This window comes from Vanderwaltozyma polyspora, genomic scaffold (assembly GCF_000150035.1).
Source record: "Vanderwaltozyma polyspora DSM 70294 KpolScaffold2000 genomic scaffold, whole genome shotgun sequence".
NCBI classification, from domain to species: domain Eukaryota; kingdom Fungi; phylum Ascomycota; class Saccharomycetes; order Saccharomycetales; family Saccharomycetaceae; genus Vanderwaltozyma; species Vanderwaltozyma polyspora.
In genome coordinates this window covers 14,257-35,347 of record NW_001834690.1, presented here as the reverse complement: position 1 = coordinate 35,347, position 21,091 = coordinate 14,257, and the positions used below count along the sequence as shown (strand labels likewise).

General features: G+C 31.8%; 10 protein-coding genes across 10 annotated transcripts in view; 4 read left to right on the top strand and 6 right to left on the bottom strand.

The window, feature by feature from the left end:
* Positions 1-1,083: 1,083 nt before the first annotated feature.
* NCE101 (Nce101p) lies at positions 1,084-1,389 on the bottom strand (the record flags this gene model as incomplete). Its single annotated transcript, XM_001646863.1, has 2 exons — positions 1,084-1,234; positions 1,358-1,389. The coding sequence occupies 2 exons, from the start codon at positions 1,387-1,389 to the stop codon at positions 1,084-1,086; spliced, it is 183 nt and encodes a 60-aa protein (XP_001646913.1).
* Positions 1,390-1,642: 253 nt separating this feature from the next.
* On the top strand, positions 1,643-2,092 carry Kpol_2000p18 (ribonuclease H2 subunit C; the record flags this gene model as incomplete). Its single annotated transcript, XM_001646862.1, has 1 exon — positions 1,643-2,092. One exon carries the CDS (start codon positions 1,643-1,645, stop codon positions 2,090-2,092), a length of 450 nt encoding a protein of 149 aa, XP_001646912.1.
* A 1,197-nt stretch (positions 2,093-3,289) lies between these two features.
* NUS1 (ditrans,polycis-polyprenyl diphosphate synthase) lies at positions 3,290-4,339 on the top strand (the record flags this gene model as incomplete). Its single annotated transcript, XM_001646861.1, has 1 exon — positions 3,290-4,339. The coding sequence occupies one exon, from the start codon at positions 3,290-3,292 to the stop codon at positions 4,337-4,339; it is 1,050 nt and encodes a 349-aa protein (XP_001646911.1).
* A 1,255-nt stretch (positions 4,340-5,594) lies between these two features.
* Positions 5,595-6,140, top strand: Kpol_2000p16 (ADP-ribosylation factor family protein; the record flags this gene model as incomplete). The annotated part of the gene is made up of 1 exon (XM_001646860.1): positions 5,595-6,140. One exon carries the CDS (start codon positions 5,595-5,597, stop codon positions 6,138-6,140), a length of 546 nt encoding a protein of 181 aa, XP_001646910.1.
* Positions 6,141-7,627: 1,487 nt separating this feature from the next.
* Kpol_2000p15 (uncharacterized protein) lies at positions 7,628-10,099 on the top strand (the record flags this gene model as incomplete). Its single annotated transcript, XM_001646859.1, has 1 exon — positions 7,628-10,099. The coding sequence occupies one exon, from the start codon at positions 7,628-7,630 to the stop codon at positions 10,097-10,099; it is 2,472 nt and encodes an 823-aa protein (XP_001646909.1).
* A 297-nt stretch (positions 10,100-10,396) lies between these two features.
* Positions 10,397-11,329, bottom strand: Kpol_2000p14 (cyclin family protein; the record flags this gene model as incomplete). Its single annotated transcript, XM_001646858.1, has 1 exon — positions 10,397-11,329. One exon carries the CDS (start codon positions 11,327-11,329, stop codon positions 10,397-10,399), a length of 933 nt encoding a protein of 310 aa, XP_001646908.1.
* Positions 11,330-12,376: 1,047 nt separating this feature from the next.
* VCX1 (Vcx1p) lies at positions 12,377-13,618 on the bottom strand (the record flags this gene model as incomplete). The annotated part of the gene is made up of 1 exon (XM_001646857.1): positions 12,377-13,618. The coding sequence occupies one exon, from the start codon at positions 13,616-13,618 to the stop codon at positions 12,377-12,379; it is 1,242 nt and encodes a 413-aa protein (XP_001646907.1).
* Positions 13,619-14,447: 829 nt separating this feature from the next.
* Positions 14,448-15,048, bottom strand: RPP1B (ribosomal protein P1 beta; the record flags this gene model as incomplete). Its single annotated transcript, XM_001646856.1, has 2 exons — positions 14,448-14,651; positions 14,935-15,048. 2 exons carry the CDS (start codon positions 15,046-15,048, stop codon positions 14,448-14,450), a joined length of 318 nt encoding a protein of 105 aa, XP_001646906.1.
* A 1,316-nt stretch (positions 15,049-16,364) lies between these two features.
* LYS21 (homocitrate synthase LYS21) lies at positions 16,365-17,699 on the bottom strand (the record flags this gene model as incomplete). The annotated part of the gene is made up of 1 exon (XM_001646855.1): positions 16,365-17,699. One exon carries the CDS (start codon positions 17,697-17,699, stop codon positions 16,365-16,367), a length of 1,335 nt encoding a protein of 444 aa, XP_001646905.1.
* A 1,401-nt stretch (positions 17,700-19,100) lies between these two features.
* The window catches only part of CDC53, a gene marked incomplete at both ends in the record, with an annotated part of 3,003 nt that continues 1,012 nt past the window's right edge, over positions 19,101-21,091 (bottom strand). The window contains one exon of the mRNA XM_001646854.1: positions 19,101-20,654. Coding sequence (XP_001646904.1) covers positions 19,101-20,654 — 1,554 coding nt within the window.

Genomic DNA, 21,091 nt, shown 5'->3' with positions numbered 1-21,091 from the left:
AAAACAAAACGAAATAAAATAAAATGAAATAAAACCTCTATAGTCTTCCCTTAATATCTAAACACCATGTAAAAAGTATACTGGACAATTAAATCACTGTTCTAATCAAAAAGTTCCAATGATATTGTTGGTTAATAGGGTTCTCTGATGTCTATTTAGTGCTATCAGATATTTAAACTTGTAAACTTTTATTGTGTTTCTTTATATATGAGAGGTTTATAATCAAAATCAAATGAATTTTAAGATCATTAAATAATTTTGTGGTTTTTGTGTTTGTTTTATATTTTTTTTTGATATCGTTTTTGTGTAACCACATACACTCTTAACAGTCAAGAGCTACTACAGCCTGTTATCTTCTAAAAAAAAACATTACTCGTATGACATGATTCATCATTAAAATGGTCAAACACGTGATCTGGATGTCAGTCGCCAAAGTGGGAAAAGAGTTATTTAGTGTATGGCACTCAATTGTAACTATTAAGTGACGGGAATTGTTGTTACTATATGTCATTCGATTGTATGTCTTTTGGTTTATAGAAAAAATTTAAACTAGTGAAATATATATTAGGGTTCAATACTCTATGCTCTATTGAATGTAGTCGTAGTTGTAATTGTAATCCTTGCTAAACCATACATCCAAGTTTGTTTCTTTATTCTTGTGTTTTACTATACTTATTAAAACTGAATTTTATCACTTTTTGTTGGCTTGATTTGTTTGTTATTCGGCTTATAATGCTACTGGTAAATATGCTATTAAATTAGATTCTATTACGTGATGTACACTCTTATGCATAGACAGATTATCCCAAGAGAGAGTATATATAACAACTTTCAATTACCAAAGGATATTAGAAACTTTCAGTTTATTTATTGTTTCTTAAATGTGATAGACTATGTGATTATACTATATGCAAACTAGCTAACTTAGTAAAATGAATACACAATGAACACACACCTTTAAGGGATTAAAGTCGTTTCAATCAAAAAATCTGCGAGTTATACAAACAATAATGATGTTAGTTGATCTTTATTACTCTTATATTATCTCTTATAATTAGATTATTTACATGTTATATATTAATGTTATTTATCATTTTTCTCAACATTACCACGTTCATTCCAACGTTTCATTAATAATTGATTTAAATAATGACCTTCTTCACGTTTAGTCTTATATTCGAAGGCATAGTAACTTGTAGTACCAACTACAAATGCCAAAAATGGGTCTAGAAACCTGTATAATAAGAATATAATCAGTTAGTTGTCTTGTTGCTATGGTTTGTTCCAATCAATTCAATATTGGTGCAAAATTAAGAAGCATCGAAAAAAAAATATAATGATTTAACAGTGTACATACTTTCCAAACAGGAATGGAGCCTGCTGTACCATTGTGATTGGGTTGGTTTCCTATTCTTAGGATGTTGCGATTAAACTTCAACAGTGCTTATTATCTTTTTTTAAATCCAATTGTGATCTCTTTTTAATATCAATTCTAAGTTTATTTGGCTTATAAGAAGAAAACGAAAAATAGCATTAAATACACGTTAAATGCACGTTAAATTCATGTGAATGATATAGATAAAATAGAGATAGATATAGAGGAAATCCATATGAATCTAACAAGACAATTATTATAGTAATAATGAATTCAATTGATTTATCGAGTAGTAACTCTGCCAAAGAGTATTTAGGTCATTTGGTTCCTTGTAAGATTCGTTACAATGGCCCTAGCGATGAGTTTACTGATAATTTTAATATGGATAACGAGGAAATGGAAGTATTGAATAATGATGTTGCTGATGAATCCAAGCAAGTATATGTTAATTATATTAGAGGACGCAAGATTATAGGTCAAGATGTTCTACCTATTTTCGGAGAAGGATCTAAAGCATTTTTAACTGAGAACGTGATTAGTAGCGACGCTACAATGGAGGAAGAATTTGATAATACAGAATCAATTAATGCTAAACCTATTGCAACGTTGAACAAGTTGATAAACTATGAGCGTGATGGGAATGAATCACGTTTGTCTTCAGAGTTACAAAAATTTCAAGAATACATTGAATTGAATGATATTATTCATAATAATTAACATTTACCTTTTGTTAACGAGGTAATTTTGGAGACAATGCCATTGTAATTATAATAAACAGTGGCAATTTGAAGAAGATGGGTAGTATTTGTACAATGAATCAGGAACAAATAATAAATTGTGTATATTTTATTTTTGTTTCTATCTCAATTGATGCATCTCAAAAAGAAAAGAAGCAATAAAATCTGAGAGGGAGACACAACAAAAAATGAAACAAAGATATATATAACTAAAGATGTAAGATAGAATATAACTATCCATTATTTCAATGGTCAACAGAATTGAATTTAATATGCACAAATATGCACAAATAAACAAAATCTCAATTTCTCTTACAATCATCATAAATCGATGATTCAAGAAGCAGTATACGCATACATCTACTCTCAATCTACCTACCTCCTCTCCCCCCAACCTTCCCGGTACATAGACCAGGTGTTCAATAAGATATGGTCCCATCTTATCAACGTTTCATATATATATATATATATATGTACATATATATACTTTCTATACTAGACATTTTAATGTATAGTTCTTTATTGATATGATTCAATGGATCATCATTGTATACGATCAATATTTTTTCAACAAAAGGGGATTGTCTCTTTTTATTGACTTTTCAAGTTTAATTTACCTTTAAATTAAGAATATTTAAGCATTGTTTATACAAAGCAAGAACTATAAAAGATTATATATTATAAATTTTCCTATATCTAGCAATTCAGAAAACTTGTTAATATTGTTCTTGTTATTGGTTGTCGTTAACGTGTATTTAGTTTCACTTTTAGAGTTCATTTTTATCAGTGAATATAATAATATTGGAAAAACTAGTCAATCATCAGTTTATATTTTGATAAAAACAGAAACAAGAATACATTGGCAGAGGTTGCTATTTTGACGACAATCAGATACAAGTAAATATTATTGTTGATTATATCATTTTATTTTATTTGATAGCTTGATTAAGGATTTTGAAATTGATTTTAGAAGGTGATAAAAAAAACAGAACTAAGAAGAAATAATTCTTATATTCTGTTGAATTGTATACACTTGTTCCTTTGCTTCAAAAGACCGAACTATATCAGATAATTCAAATAACAGAGATATTCAAAAGGTAGACAGAAAGATCTTTTGGATTCGAACAAAATATTGGAATATAGATACATATAGAAAATTCTTAAAGATTATATCACAATGAGTAAAATTCACGAAAAAGTTTTAAGTAAGCATAAGAGTGAAGCAGAAAGACAAGTTGCAGCAAGTCGTCATAGGGAACCAGAAGCAAGTATTATATATAATACAAAACATACTTCAAAATTAAATGTTCTAAAATCTATTGCTGATGCTATGATTGTTGGTGACGAAAGTAATCAAAATGATCCAAATTTTAAAGCGATGAAACGTGATAGTTTTTGGGTAACTCAGTTGCATTTTATAGTGTTTAAAATATTATTGATTTCAGTATATTTTGTGTTTGGTATCTTTAGATACTTCCAATATCAATATAATAAGATGAGATTGAGAGTTTTGAACATTATCTACAATCCCACAAGCACACCTCAATTGATTAGACAAGATGTTTTAAAACTGTCAAAAGTACCAAAAAGATTAGCTGCTATATTAGATATGAAACCAATCGGAGAAGTTGGTGGAGGTGTAAAAGGTATTGTTAACGATGCAAGTGAAATTGTATGTTGGACAGTATCTGCTGGCATTAAGCATTTGATGTTATATGATTTTGACGGTGTTTTAAAGACAAATGTTCAATCTCTAAGAGGTGAAATTGCAGAGAAATTATCATTGTATTTTGGTCCAACAGATACACCAAATTTTGCCATAAGAATTCCACATTTGAACAAAGTTTATTACAATGGAGCTGATGATGAAAATTATAATGCGAAAAGTGAAAAAGTTATAATTGAAATTTCACTGCTATCAAACAGAGATGGTAGAGAAACCATTGTTGATTTAACAAGAACTATGAGTGAATTGTGTTTATCTCACGATTTGGAATTGTCTGATATTACAATGAAATTAATCGATACAGAATTAACTCAATTAGTTGGTCATGAACCTGATTTATTACTATATTTCGGTCCGGCTTTAGATCTACAAGGTTTCCCACCATGGCATATACGTTTAACTGAATTCCATTGGGAAGCTGATAATGATCAAGTATCTTATTTGGTTTTCATTAGAGGTTTGCAAAAATATTCTACATGTAAAATTAATGTCGGAAAATGAGTGATGGCTCTATTTTTGTTTTTATTATTTTTTTTTACTAATATTTTTGTTTTTGTTTTTCTCATTACAACAACTGATAAGTCATTCATCTTCTAATACAATAATAAGCAAACAACAGTTGTTTCTCTACCCCTCCAACTCTGCCTCCAAGTTCAAATGAATATTTAAACATAGCTAACAATACCAAACGAATAAAAGATAAAATACAACAAGACCAAATGAACATAAATACAATTAGAATGAAAAAATAGAATCAAGACAAACCATGCAAATAAAAAAAAAAAATAACTATAATTACTACTATTACTACCTTAACCCAATTCGAATATCCATTCTTTCCTTCCTCTACTCAAGAGCTTATGTGCAGTTGTCCATTCCAAATAGAATCGATCTCACCTCTTTCTCTATACTTAGAACAGGAAGAAAAAGGACAAGATCAAAATCAAAATTACATCAATTAACAAAAGATACATCAATTAATTTATTATAACCCTGGCATAACCTTTTTATTATTATTATTATTATCATTATCATTATTATCCAAGAATTTCCATTTTACTTTACAGACGTCGCTAGATAGATTACGTGTTTAGTAGTATTCCATTTTAATATCATATATATATATAAGATGCATATTTCTTAATCTGCATAGTTAATTCTAATTACAGAGGTTTAATATCACCTACTTTCAAATGTTCACTTAGACTTTTACAATAACAAATTATTTTGATCTGGTCACCATACCTTGAAGTTCCCTTTCTTAACTATTTCCCCCTCCAAATTTTAAAGGTAAAAAATGATTTGATTCACATTATCAAAAGGATAAATAAAAAGTGAAATAAATTAAAGTTACAGGTATAAAATAAAGGATTGTGATTTAGATTTTGGGTATAGTTGTTACAGTTTATCCTTTGTTTGGGGTTTAGTAAAGGATATTAGATATACCAGTTTATCTGTAGTTGAATTAGTATGTTTTTGGTTTTGAACAAGTTTGAGAAGGATTTGAGGAGGAGAGAGATCGAGATTTTAGATTTTAGATTTAGTTATATATTTTTAAAATAGGAAATAGATCGAGTCAGGTTTTTGGGCTCTAAGCTGAATATCGATGTTTTTTCTGTTATATTAAATATTATCTGGATTGATTGATTTATGAATTTGGGTTACTAACGTTTTTATTGTGTATCTTACAGGTAGACTTGTGCTCTCTTTTTTTTTTGCCTATTTGATTTGTCTATTCTAATAATTTGATATCATAATGGGTATTTTTGCATCGAAGTTGTTCAGTAACCTCTTTGGTAACAAAGAGATGAGAATCCTTATGGTTGGTCTAGATGGTGCTGGTAAGACTACAGTTTTGTACAAGTTGAAATTAGGGGAAGTGATCACCACTATTCCAACCATTGGGTTCAATGTTGAAACTGTTCAATACAAAAATATTTCATTTACTGTTTGGGATGTGGGTGGACAAGATAGAATCAGATCTTTATGGAGACATTATTATAGAAACACTGAAGGTGTTATCTTTGTTGTCGATTCTAACGATAGATCTCGTATTGGAGAAGCAAGAGAAGTTATGCAAAGAATGTTGAATGAGGATGAACTAAGGAATGCTGTCTGGTTGGTTTTTGCCAATAAGCAAGATTTGCCAGAAGCTATGTCTGCTGCAGAAATTACTGAAAAACTGGGATTGCATTCCATTAGAAACAGACCTTGGTTTATCCAAGCCACCTGTGCTACTTCTGGTGAAGGTTTGTATGAAGGTTTGGAATGGTTGAGTAACAATTTGAAAAATCAATCTTAAAAGCAATGATTTGAAGTATCAGCTTTTGCATCGTAACGTTATTCTATTTTTTGTTTTCTTTTATTTTTGTTTTATCGTTCCATTGATTGTTTCCAGCGATTTATCTTGATTCATGGATCCATCTGATGACGTCACAATGTTGAAAGCTATTATTCATGTATTTGTTTTTATCTTTGATTGTTTATCTGTTTTGTTTTTGTGTATGTGTTATTCTGTCCTGAAAAGAGGATGGTTGGGTAATTACTTACTCAAAAGGTTGTTCATTCTACTCCGAATCATCAGACTTTCGGTGTGACTTCGAATACGAATGACTTCCTGCCCTGCTGCACCTCCTTTTTTAACTTATATTCTAAAGTAAATTATTTTTTCCCTCTACTATCATCATTATTAATATTATTCTCCTTTATGACACTATTATATCTTTGTTATTATTCCACCCCCTCCTCCCCCCACACACACCCTATATTATGGTTAACATGATTAATATCTCTGTTTCCACGTCAGCGATTAGAATTGTTCGAATTGTATTTGCTGACACCAGGTGTGGCCCTCCTTCTCCCCCCTGTCACCATCCCATAACCTTCTACTCTACTCTAAAAAGAAGAAGAAATGGCAATTTCTAAATAGTATGCTATATAACAGTACATGTTTATATCTTATTCAATACTTAATAAATAGTATGTAAAATTCTAATCATAACGTGTGACTGTGTCGTTACGGAACCCTAGAGCATGAAAAGCATTGAGACCTTTGTAAGACAAACGGTAACCTCTGATTGAATAATTAACTCTAAATATCGTATAGAATATTACATTGATTCTAATTCCAAATCAAATATAAATATAAATATAAATATAAATATGTATACCTCTAAACTTTATACTGTGAGGTCGGTCTCTTAGAGGTATGCCCATTTAATGTTAATATGGAATATCTGGATCATCACGTGATATTCTTAGTAACTACATTCTTTATCACTATCTACGTATACTTGATTTTAAGGATCTCTTCAAAATTCGGTGGCAAAATAAAATTGATATATAAAGCAGATGGTGATTTAGCATACTACAACTAAGGATTTCTATTAACTAAATAATTGCATTTGAGAAGTAATCCAACTAAGAATATTAGGGAGGTTCTACTTGATTGATTGAGTCTAATAAAGCATTGATTTATTTGGTTTCTATTTTGAAAAAAAAACCATTTAATTTTTTAGGTAGTTTGAATCACATATTTTTGATTTACTTTTAGAGTAAAGTTGATATTGATTCTACTTTTGGAAAGAGGATTATTGGATTTGTGGTGACAGTTTTTGATTTGGTTTATTGTAGTCCTGGAGACGTTTTTTCTAACCCATTGATAACTGGACATTCTAGCAAAAAAATTAAATTATAAGGTAAGAACATAAGTTGAACCCTTATAAGAAAAGCAATAATAATAATAATAATAATAATAATAACAATAGTATAAATTAAGATAAGCAGGAAATGGGCGAAGAAAAGAAACCTTTATTAGATGCTTCTGGTGCTGAGCACGTTGAAGATCCTACTGCAACTGCAATTTTGAAAAGAAAACAAAAGCCAAACTCTTTATTAGTTGATGACGCTATTAATGATGATAACTCTGTTATTGCAATTAATTCTAATACTATGGATAAATTAGAGCTATTCCGTGGTGATACAGTATTGGTAAAAGGTAAAAAAAGAAGAGATACAGTGTTGATCGTTTTGATCGATGATGATTTGGAAGATGGTGCTTGTAGAATTAATCGTGTAGTTAGAAATAACTTACGTATTAGACTGGGTGATATTGTAACCATTCATCCATGTCCTGATATTAAATACGCTACAAGAATCTCTGTATTGCCAATTGCTGATACCATTGAAGGTATCACTGGTAATTTGTTCGATGTCTTTTTAAAACCATACTTTGTTGAAGCTTATAGACCAGTTAGAAAAGGCGACCATTTTGTAGTAAGAGGTGGTATGAGACAAGTTGAATTCAAAGTTGTAGATGTTGAACCTGATGAATACGCTGTGGTTGCTCAAGATACAATTATTCACTGGGAAGGTGAACCAATTAACAGAGAAGATGAGGAAAATAATTTAAACGATGTTGGTTATGATGATATTGGTGGTTGCCGTAAACAAATGGCTCAAATCAGAGAAATGGTTGAATTGCCATTGAGACACCCACAATTATTTAAAACTATCGGTATTAAACCACCAAGAGGTGTTCTAATGTACGGTCCACCAGGTACAGGTAAAACTTTGATGGCTAGAGCTGTTGCTAACGAAACTGGTGCATTCTTCTTTTTGATTAATGGTCCAGAAGTTATGTCTAAGATGGCTGGTGAATCTGAATCTAACTTGAGAAAAGCTTTCGAAGAAGCTGAAAAAAATGCACCAGCTATTATCTTTATTGATGAAATCGATTCTATTGCTCCAAAAAGAGATAAAACTAATGGTGAAGTTGAAAGAAGAGTGGTTTCTCAATTGTTGACATTGATGGATGGTATGAAGGCTAGATCAAATGTTGTTGTCATTGCTGCAACCAACAGACCAAACTCTATTGATCCTGCTTTAAGAAGATTTGGAAGATTTGATCGTGAAGTTGATATTGGTATTCCAGATGCTACTGGTAGATTAGAAGTATTACGTATTCATACTAAAAACATGAAATTAGTTGATGATGTCGATTTGGAATCTTTGGCAGCTGAAACTCATGGTTATGTCGGTGCTGATATTGCATCTCTATGTTCTGAAGCTGCTATGCAACAAATCCGTGAAAAGATGGACTTGATTGATTTAGAGGAAGATGAAATTGATGCAGAAGTGCTAGATTCCCTAGGTGTTACTATGGATAACTTCAGATTTGCATTAGGTAACTCTAATCCATCTGCTTTACGTGAAACTGTTGTTGAAAGTGTCAACGTTACTTGGGATGATATTGGTGGTTTGGAAGATATCAAAAACGAATTGAAAGAAACTGTTGAATACCCAGTTTTGCATCCAGATCAATATACTAAATTTGGTTTATCTCCATCTAAAGGTGTTTTGTTTTACGGTCCACCAGGTACTGGTAAAACTTTATTAGCCAAGGCAGTTGCTACTGAGGTATCTGCAAATTTTATTTCTGTCAAAGGTCCTGAATTATTGAGTATGTGGTATGGTGAATCTGAGTCTAATATTCGTGACATTTTCGACAAGGCTAGAGCTGCTGCTCCAACAGTTGTTTTCTTGGATGAATTGGATTCGATTGCAAAGGCAAGAGGTGGTTCCTTAGGTGACGCTGGTGGTGCTTCTGATAGAGTTGTCAACCAATTATTAACAGAAATGGATGGTATGAATGCTAAGAAGAACGTTTTCGTTATTGGTGCTACAAACAGACCAGACCAAATCGACCCGGCTATTTTAAGACCAGGTAGATTGGATCAATTGATTTACGTTCCATTACCAGATGAACCTGCTAGATTATCAATCTTGAACGCACAATTGAGAAAGACCCCACTTGAACCTGGTTTAGATTTAGGTGCCATTGCTAAAACTACCCAAGGATTTTCTGGTGCTGATTTGTCGTATATTGTTCAAAGAGCTGCCAAATTTGCCATCAAGGAATCTATTGAGGCACAAAGGGTAAAATCTGAAGAAGATGTTGAAATGGATGACACTAAAGCTGAAAAGGTAAAAGAAGAAGAAGAAGTCGATCCAGTTCCTTACATCACCAGAGAACATTTTGCAGAAGCTATGAAAACTGCCAAACGTTCTGTTTCTGATGCTGAATTACGTCGTTACGAAGCATATTCACAACAAATGAAAGCATCAAGAGGCCAATTCAGTAATTTTAGCTTTAACGACTCAGCATTGGGTTCCAACGCTAATAATTCAGGAAATGCAGGATCTGGCGCTGGTGCTGCATTTGGTTCTAATGAAGCAGATGATGATGATTTGTACAGTTAATTATAACTTAAAGTTATAGGAGTTCGATTGCATATTTTTTATACCAATTCATGATGTTAAAGTCATAACTATATCAATCTATATAAATAGTAAATTTTTGATGGTTTAATTAAGTTATTTTTTTTCTTTTTTAATTTTTTTTTAGTAAATTTCATATATGTTGATCTAAATTAATTATTTAAAACCAAACGATATAGCATATTCATTCCCATTACCTAATTATATAATTATAAAAGTTTTATTAAGTTTAATTTGTATAAAGATTGTTTTCTTTAGTCATTTCTTGTGCATATTTCACTAGTGGAAGATTGATTGCCAACCTGATCTAGTGAATTTTCCACCATGTTTTTCACTAAATGAGCTTTTCAATATAATTGGCCTTGTGCTCTGAGTTGACATTTTTTGAGTTATATTTACATCTTTATCATGCAATGGTAATCTATCAGGATTTTTAAAATAAAATATTTCTTTAGTATTATCTCCTAGTTTATCCTCATCTTCCCTTATTGTAACCATGTTAGTATTGTTCTGGCTATCTCTCAAGCTGCTACTATTATATGAAGATATAGAACTTAGAGACTCAGCAGTAGATATCGTTGAATTTGACAAAAGTGAAGGAATTGATGAGTTTGATACATATGTTGATGATTTGTTGGGTACATTTGAGTAAAATTTCTTTTGTGAAGAGTTATAGGATATACGACTTGTGTTTGAGGTCGATCTTGAGTGGTATTGCAATAGCAATTTATCTTGAATTGGTTTCAAAAATGATGACAGACATCCTATTAAATCTTCTTGTTTTATTATCGTGTCCCAATTTAGATATGCAAGTAATTCACGTTCTATAGTATTCACATCAGCTAAATTTAATAAGCCATTGGTATATTTTGTCCAATGTTTGTTTAATGGTGAAGAATCGTTTAAACTTTTGGCTGCTAATATAAGACATCCCAAAAATATTCTATGCTTTGTTGATTCTATACCATAAACATTGGCAGGCAATATGGATCTTAATTTTGTCAAATAAACTGTAGACGCCATCAAAGTTGATGTTTGAACATTAGAATGTTTTATCAATCCTTTTATAAATTCAAAAATAGAAGGAATATTAGCTTCATTTGAACTTGGCTTCAGTTGTATGATCGAATCGGTAGTCGAAGCCAAGAAACAAATCATATCGTGTGAAACTGGTTGCCTTATAAAATAAGATAAAGCTTCTTGTTGTGACATTGTTGAACTGTTTGAAACTTTCAGATATTTAAATTAATTATTAGTAGTAAAATGTATTTTAACGAATGTATTATAGTTGGTAGAAAAAAAAATAGTTGTAAGTATTGAAAGTTGCTAAATCAAGCACAAACGATTGAAAGTTTGAAGACTTAAATATCCTGGTTATATAATTGATAAAATATCTAATTTTTACACTGTGTGTATAGTTATTTCCTTATCCCAAGATCATTTTTACTTGCAAATGCAATACAGTCGCCTAAAGCAAAACCATTTATATAGATACATATATATTTATATAAATGCAAACCCATTGAGAAGAGACTAGTTGGTAAAATAAAATAAATTCATTCCAATTAAATGCAAGTTTGCTATTATACCACTTATTGCGATTCCTTCCTATTTAGTAGTTGCAATATTTAATGAAACTTTTCGCTCTCGAAATATTATTTGATGTAATTAATTACATGGTGATGATGACAGACGCGACACGAAAAGATTTTGAATTTTAAATTTATTTTCGTGTTACATTCGATTCGAAGAGCCTATATAGCTGAACAAGTAAGCAAGATTGATAAGAAACCAGCAAAAAAGGAGTAATTACTTGCTAATTGAGGTATTAACGCTTGTTTAATTGATATACGATTGATTGATGGCCTATCACTCCCCACTAAAAAATAAAATAATCAAAAGAAAGCAATGCTCCAAACTTATTTTAATGATAGCTTGTTCTAGATTTATCAATGAATCAGTGGCTACCCACTACAGTTCATTACACCAAGGTGTTTGCAGGAGTTGTTATGTTGCGATGGTTAATTAAGCTTGTAATTATATATATATATTTGTTGATGTGATATTTTTTATATTATTAAATATAAGTCAGTTATAAAAGTTACCAGGTATTGTCCATAATTCTCAGGCTCTGAGTGGTTGAAGATTTTTAGAAGCAATGGAGTGAGGAGTGGGGAGCAGTTGTAAAAATAAATGTCTAGAAAGGTGAATCTTATATCGTAAATTTTTAATTGTTTGTATCTTTACATGTTATGTTGTTTAATTGTTTGTCAAAACTTTTTCACCGATATTTTTCAATGCTTCTTCATCTGGGTAGTAGTAGAAGGCCATTGCGATTAATAAGTACATCGCCAATGACATACAACCTTCTAACCAATTGGATTCACCGTCTAAGATCAAGTAGTTGGATAAAAAGACGGAAATGAATAATGTAGTGGTTTCAAAAGTGGAAAAATTCAAAGTCATTGGAACATCAATTGCCCAACCGACTAAAACCATGAATGGAGTGACAAACAATGCAATTTCCAAAGAAGAACCAATGGCAATACTTAAAGCTAAATCCATCTTGTCTTTCATTGCAACCATGACAGAAGTAACATGTTCAGCAGCGTTACCAACGATTGGGATTACGATTAAACCAATAAAAGTCTTTGATAAACCTGTTGATTCGACAACCTGATCAATTGTACCTACTAAGAAGTCGGCACAGATAGATACGACTATAGTAGAACCAGCAAGGAAGATCAAAGATGATTTGATACTTAGACAATGATGAGGAGTGCTTGAAATTTGACTCATGACTTCATCAGTTTCTTCAACTTGTTCCTCAAACATTGCGTTATGAGTGCTTAATTGGAAGTATAAGAATAACATATAGACAACCAGTAAGATGATAGAAGTACCTCTTGAGAATGCTAAAATTTTAGCATCAATCCAAGCAGCGTCATCTTTTGAGTCTGGTAAAGTTGCCTTAAAAGCGGCAGGTAGTAATAGAGATGCGCATGATATAGCTAATAAGGAAGACATTGTTTGAGCAGCGGTTTGGTTAAAAGTTTGTTGAACTCTTCCATAACCACCAAACAGAAAACAGAACCCTAAGACTAACAATAAGTTTGATAGTAAACTACCAAGCATTGAAGCTTGAACAATTCTTACTTGACCTTCTTTCAAAGCAATAACAGAGACAATTAATTCCACAGCATTACCAAAAGTAGCATTTAATAACCCACCAATTGTTGAACCTGCTTTATTAGCCAACTCTTCAGTAGCATATGCCAATATAGTTGCTAATGGAACAATTGCCAAGAAATTAAATACAAAAGTCCAAGTATGTGACAAACCTAAAAACCCCCAAATTAAACCAATTGGAACAAAAATTAGCAATACATTAACAGGTGCTGAATTATAGACATAAGCTATATCAGTCAAAGCAGCCTTTAAAGTAGATGGTCTATGTCTTGCATTATTTGAATCTGCCAATAAAGGCGCAGAAGCATCCATCTTTAGTTATTTCAGTCTTGATATTATATCCAATTTATACACCAATATTAAGAATACAACAACCTTAACCTCTCGATGTATAGAAGTATATATATGTATGTATAGAAATATGCAAAGTTAATCAATTGGATGAATAGCTTCTTTCAATTTGATCTATTATAAAAATGATGATACAGTGGCTTTTACATAATAAGGATGAGTTTGGATTTGGTTCCTTTAGGTATGTTTCGGTTCGTTAACTATGAGTTATATAGAGAAATTATCATAGTTAAGTAAGGCATCCATCTACTGGGATAAAAATGCAAGTATGGTCTCAAAAGTAATACCTCAAACGACCAGTGATTTTAAAGAGGGGTGAAGGCAATGGAATCAATTCAATTGTTACTATAATATTGTAATGATACCAGTAATTTAGTTTCGATATATGAAGAGAATGAGAAGTTTCCTTTATTAACCGAGGCTTATTATGACAAAGATAACTTGTTACTTGTCTCAAGAGTGTGTAATATTGAAGAGATGGGAAACTATCATAGTCTAAATTTTATTAAGAGGAATCCACATGTGTTCATTTTTTTTAGTCTTGTTTATCAAGTTATCCCGTGAAGGTTTCCCTTCTGGGTGAATTAATTGATAAATAGGAGCAACGAATTAAAGCATGGAACAATAAGGATTATAATAATAAGAATAGGAATTATAATAATATTATGGTTAAGTTTTGTTTGTTATTTGAAAATGATATTTATTATAGTAAAACAATGTAAAAATTCGATCTTGAAACTAAAAAAATATAAAATAATGAAATCTTTATGTTCTCAATTATTAATTAAGTTTAATCGAATAAACCGAAACCCATGTCATCATCTTCTTCAGATTCTTCAGCAGCAGCTTCTTCTTCAGCAGCGGCTTCAGCACCAGCGGAACCAGAAGCAGCAGCACCAGAAGCAGCAACAGCTGGACCAGCGTTGTGGAAACCAGACAAGATTTCTTTCAAGTCCTTACCTTCCAAAGCAGAAGCGAAAACATCAGCCCAGACCTATAAATAATAATAGCAATTATAGTAATAATAACAATTGACAGTTGATCAAAATAAAATAGCAATATTAAAACCTATTCTTAGCAAACGGACACATATATGCATGAAATCCCCAGCTTATCGAAATAGCGATAGTTTAATATATGTTATGCTTATAGAATCAATCAATTGTTATCTTATTTATTGTTAAAGTAATCAGTTAGTAAAAAAAGGAACATATTCTTGAATGGGGATTTTTAAATGGTAAAATCGTGTAATTGATATAAACTTAATTGTAACATACGGTTTCAATGTTAGCACCAGCAGCCTTGGTCAAAGTCAACAAGTTTTCAGCGGTGATATCCAAACCAGCATCAGCTAGGATGAAAGAAGCATAAGAGATGACGGCGTCAGACATTTCTTGTATGTTTTGTATATATGGGGATCTCTCCTTCTGGGCAAGAATTAGAATTATTTAAGGATATTAATAACTATCAAGATATAGGTTAATATATAGCTAACCTTTCAAGTCATTTAACTAATACTAAGAATCAGTATATTGGTAAGTTCAAAATTGAGGACTCAGAGATGATCTTAGCATCAAGAAGCAATAGAGTAAAAGAGAAAGTAAACCAACCATACAAAGATCAACAACTGACGAATAATAGCTAATTGTGATGTTGTTGAGAGTATTGCTTGGAAATGTTCAATGGTTAAGTGTTAAGAAACTAGTTAATTCAACATTGAATTCAGTAGTAGTTCTGCTATCTATCCATCAATCGATTTGGTTAAAGGCATGAAACGAAGTGAAAAATTACAGTCATCTCAAACGAAACTGAAACAAATTTTTCAAACAAAACGAAATATTGCGTCTGTTTCTCTAGCACACTTGGCGAGAAAGGATAGCCGAGAGCATGTGTTTTGTATTATTATGGCTTCTCCTGTGGTCTCCCAGGTATATTAGGAATAGGAATGAAAGCAGCGGTTGTGGTGTAGGGTTTTAGTAAACGGTGTATAGGTGTTGGAAGTCACTTGAAAGTGTATTACCCCTAAAAAATTTACTTCATTGTACACGTGATCATTGGTGAAAATACGAAAATGAAAAACAAAAACATCTGCCATCCCCTCTCCCTACCTACTCCATCTTGATTCTTTTATTCGTCCCTTCAGCCCGTCACAGAATTGATAATGATTATTGATTGGAATCAAGCCGTATATAAACAAAAGAACGGCTGAACATCTTGAGAGAAATCTTGATGAAACCCAGTAGATCTATATCAATTTGGAATAACTAATTGAATTAAAACAAACAAACAAACAAAACGAACGTTACATATTGTATCTTATTAATTAATATTCTTTATATACCTATTCTAAGCGTATCTACCACGCCATCAACTAATGACTTGTCTTAAGGGGAGGAGATATGGGAAGTCATAAAAAAATTCTAACTTCTCAAAAGTAAATATTACAAACCAAATTGGTAAACAAGTACCTTATAAAATCGATTTTCTATCAGGTCGTTGATCATTAAAACATTGCACCTTTAGTATTTGCAAATTCGATTCATAAATCTGGCATTCTAAAATTTGATATATTCCTCCATCTTTCCTGATACTTTAAGAATAGTGAATCTCCATGTATGTTTAGCTCAGTAAAATATGATCCTTTATAATGTTTCTTGTATCTGTACCAGTAACGTAATAATAAATGTACATAATTAACAAAGGTTTCCTATTTTGCTGCAGTTTTGGCCTTCTTCAAAGGTGGTCCATCGGAGTTAATATCGATATTGGAATCTACCTCTGGAGAGTCCCTTTGTGGGGCTATACTTGGGGTGCTCACTTCAATATGATAATCCTTAATGATGGAATCTACATCATCGATATTCAAAGGTCTGATGTCACCTAATTTTTTGATCTTATTGGTGACTTCTTTAACTTGTTCATCAGTTAAATGTAAGTTTAACTGATCGACTCTTGATTTAATAGCATTCCAACCAGTTAATCTGTTTGCAAAATGAATATATCTAGTTAGACCGAAATCTTGAGGATTCAAAATTTCATAAGTAGAGGGATTGGCTAAAATTGCCTTAGCATGAATACCTGCTTTGTGTGTGAAAGCACAGAAACCAGTGATTGGATTGTTGAATGGGATATTTACCTCTACAGAATCGGCAACTAAATTCTCTAGATCTCTTAATTTATGCAATTTATATTTAGACTTAACATAATCTGGGGCAGCAACAATCATACGAGCCATTAACCCACCTAATGGAGTAATACCATTTCTTTCACCGATACCTAAAACACAGACATCAATTAAACGGGCGCCACCTTCTAAAGCGGTATAAGCATTTGCAATTGCACAACCAGTATCATTATGGAAATGGCATTCGATGTCACAAGAAACAACACTTTTCAAAGTTCTGACTAATTCGTAAACTTGTCTTGGATTAGCACAACCAACAGTATCAGCTATACCGACTCTGTTAACACCAATTTTAGAGACAGTCTTGTAAATATTTAATAAATCGACTAGATCACTTCTAAAGGAATCTTCAGAAGAGAATCTGATCTCTATACCTTTAGATTTGACGAATTCGATGACTTCAATTGCACTCTTTGCAATATAATTCATATCTTTACCATGAGAATATTGTCTTAGAAACTTAGAAGTGCCAATGACTACATCTACACCATCTACACCTGTCTCTACAGCAACTTTAGCATCATCCATATGACAACGAATGTGAGTTAAAATCTTAGCATTTAAACCTAACTGACATATAGCTTCACAATCTTTTCTTGACTGTTCAGAGGCAACAGGAGAAGTTAATTCGATATAATCGACACCAAATTCATCCAAAGCTTTGGCAATTTCAATCTTTTTCTCAGTGGTAAAGAAAGAATTGGCAAATTGTTCACCTTCTCTTAAAGTTGAATCAATTAATTGGAAATTTTGTACATTCGATAAATAATCAGCAGGATTTGGACCATATGGATTCTGTTGGAAAGCTGTAACAGAAGCAGTTTCTGTCACTTTTTGAAATTCGTTATTATCACTCATGTTTAATATTTACCCTTGATCTTAAGTTTGACCTTGACCTTGACCTTGAATAATAGTGTCCTATATACAAGTCAATAGTATTTCTGATCTATACAGCTTGGTATTTGACAATAACAAGCAAGAAAAGTAATAAGAAAATGTGATTTGAAAAGCAAGAACAAGAATATATAATTTGAGAGATTAACCCTTGCTATTTATATATGCTGTTAACAGATCAAAGTATTAGTCAAACCATCATCAATTTTAGAGAACCCTTATAAACTAATATAAGTGCATGATGACATCAACAATTGCACAAGACAGAGTTAGATGTGTCATACGGACTGTAAGACCATCATGACTCGAGACAAGAAATCAAAGACCAACTCCATAACGATGAACTTGGACTGCTAGAACTGGGCTGGACTGATCTATATTGAGTTGAACTAAACTAAACTAAATTACCTTGGAATAATGAATAAGCTATCAAAAGGGCTGGGATATTCATGAAATCTTGCTAGCTAGAGAGAGTTTGATCTGTAAAGAAAAAGAAAGCAAAGCAAAGCAAAGGGGATAGAAACAGCATCTAAGCTGCACCATCAGCTTAAAACAAAAACCAAAAACCAAAAACCAAAAAAAACAACAAACTAACACTCCTTGATCAATTTCCCAGTGGGAACTCTTCGTCATCATTTTATTCTTGTATATCAAGTAACAAGAACTGTTTTAGTTCATTAAAGTTGCATGAACTGACCTTTACTTTTAGAACAAAACAGATGATGATGGTGGTGATGACTCATGGGACTTCATGGGGAACGATGAAACAAGAAACTGAAGGCAAGAGAAGTCAATAATTACTGGAATAGAGAGAGTAAAAAATAGGATAGGATAGGATAGGATAGGATAGGGTAAATGTGGTTGTTTCCCATGGAATATTTGAGTAGATATGCAATGTTCTTCTTACTTTACTTTGAAATTTGTGTGATATTCGAATGACTTTGTTCGTTTTAAGTAGTTTTGGTGTAGTTTTAATCCTTTGCAACGTTGGACAAGGTTTAACTGTTTTCCAATGGATTCTTATAAGCGTGTTCTCATGATTCCCAATGGAATTACCAGTTACGAGATCTAACACCAAGAGGTAGAAGTTAAAAAGAATATGAATGATGGTGGTGATGATGGTGATGGGATTGGGTTTCGAAATAGTAAAAGGTATTTAATACTGATTCTTAGTCATGTGACTGTGGATATCATTCATCATATTCGATATTTAATATGTAATTATTATTTTGATTCAATTTCATATTTATATTTATATTTATACTTATATTTATATTTATATTCTTGCCTTCACTATATATTTAAATGTTGTTAACCATATGAAATGAAAGGATGAATGATGAGAGGGGGGTAAGGAGATATTGATTATGCTAGATATTGGTAAGATTCTCCGTCATCACATCTTTGTAAATATTCTTTTTGGATTAATGAGTCGATAGCCTTTTTAATCATTGAAACCTTTGCATTAAATCGTTGATGTGATTGTGCAATACATTCGTTAACTAGTGTTGTATGTGGTGATTTCCTTTTAGCTTTCATTATTCTTACAATGCATGCCTCAAGGAATATTTGTCTTTCTTTATTTAATTCTTTCTCGATTTTTTCATTCTCTGATATACCATCATCTAATTGTGAGCCTTGACTTTGTGCTGAATTGCTATTGCTATTATTATTATTTGTACTATTACTGGCTTGAATTAAATTCAATACATCATTTTTAACACCACTTGCAAAATTTATCCTACTCTTTAATGCTTTATATGGGGTAGATAATTTAAATTGAGTATCTGGTTTGATTAGTGCTTCTAACCCTGGTGGTACTTGTTGAATCAACTTATATTTAATAAATGGTATCATCGATGCTGCAATGTTATTAACTGAAAGATTGGTACCTTCTTGAATCTCTTCTAGAGTTAGTACTGGGTTCTCAGACAATTTCTCATCATTAAACAATAACAATATTGACATTTGAAATAAGGTTACTGTAAAGTTAAATGGTGGTCTACCTGGCTTACCGATATTGGCCTTTAATTCACCACGACATAATGGGAATAACCATTTTAATATACGACCATTGTGCTTGGTAGTGTATAATTCCTCCAATTTTTCATAGGATGGTTTTAAATCAGGTGGCAAGTTAAATCCAACCTCTTGATATGAAAATGGCCACATCGTTTCTGCTAACACAAACGGTTCTAACTCGGGATATCTTTCCCTAGAGAAATCAGGTAAGTTCTTTGCATATGATTCAAACTCATCTTCTAGTAACTTGGATAATCTGACATCTTGGAACATTTTGGCTATCTTACCTGTGTATTCCATACTATTTTCACTCTGTAATCTTTGAATCACAGATTCCTCGTCAGTATCACTGGTTGAAGTACCATGGATCAATCTCTTTGCAAATAATCTTCTATAATGTGATTCAAATGCATCTTTATCTGTCAAAAATTTAAATATCATCATAATATCGTCAACGCTCATGTCATGAGAAATCTCAGGTTTAGTAGATTTTTTTAATAACTGATCACTATATCTAGCTAACATCTCAGGAGTTCTGGATGTAGCTGATTTTGAGTTGCCCATTCCTAATGCGTACTCATTATCGTTGACATATGCTCTACATGCATTATCCAATGCTTTTGTAAATAATGAATCTCCAAGGAAACATTCATGGGTAATTGTTTGAAATGTACGATAAACTTCAATTAGCTTTTTGATATATTCTTTTGGTGGTAATGAATTCATTGGGTTTACATTTTGTCTCTTTGGTGATGGTTCAGTGCCATTCAAAATACGAGCTCTATGCTCCGTTAATAGTTGTGATATTTCTATTTCACCAGCTTTTTTAACGTATGCTTCATAAAAATTAGATAACTCTGGAAATAGGCTGGAATCTCTTTGCATCAATGTATACATTGCAAAAATATTAGTCTGATCTCTTGAACTAAAAAGACAACAAATTCTTTTTCAATCTAGCGGCTGATTAGAAATAAAACGGTGTTAAGGTTCAGATACGGTTTCTTGATGTTCTCCAATACAGGCCTTGTTCCTCTTCCAAAAAGAAATTCTTGTTCAAAAAATTTCGGGACCCTAGAGATTAAAATTCTTGAAAGTTTCAAAATCTTGATTCCTTAAAGGGTTTCAATTTAAAAAAATTCAATCATTTTCAACTTGGAAAAACCAAGCACAAAATAAGGCAAGGAGTTTCCGAATTGGTCCCCTTCCAAATTGCCAATTTACCACCCAATAGAAAAACCCCCAATAAAAGGTTAAAAACTTTACCCTCTTTACAATTATAAAGGGAAAACAAAACTTCCCAAAAGAAATTTTAAACCCGCTTTCTCCCGGGTTTG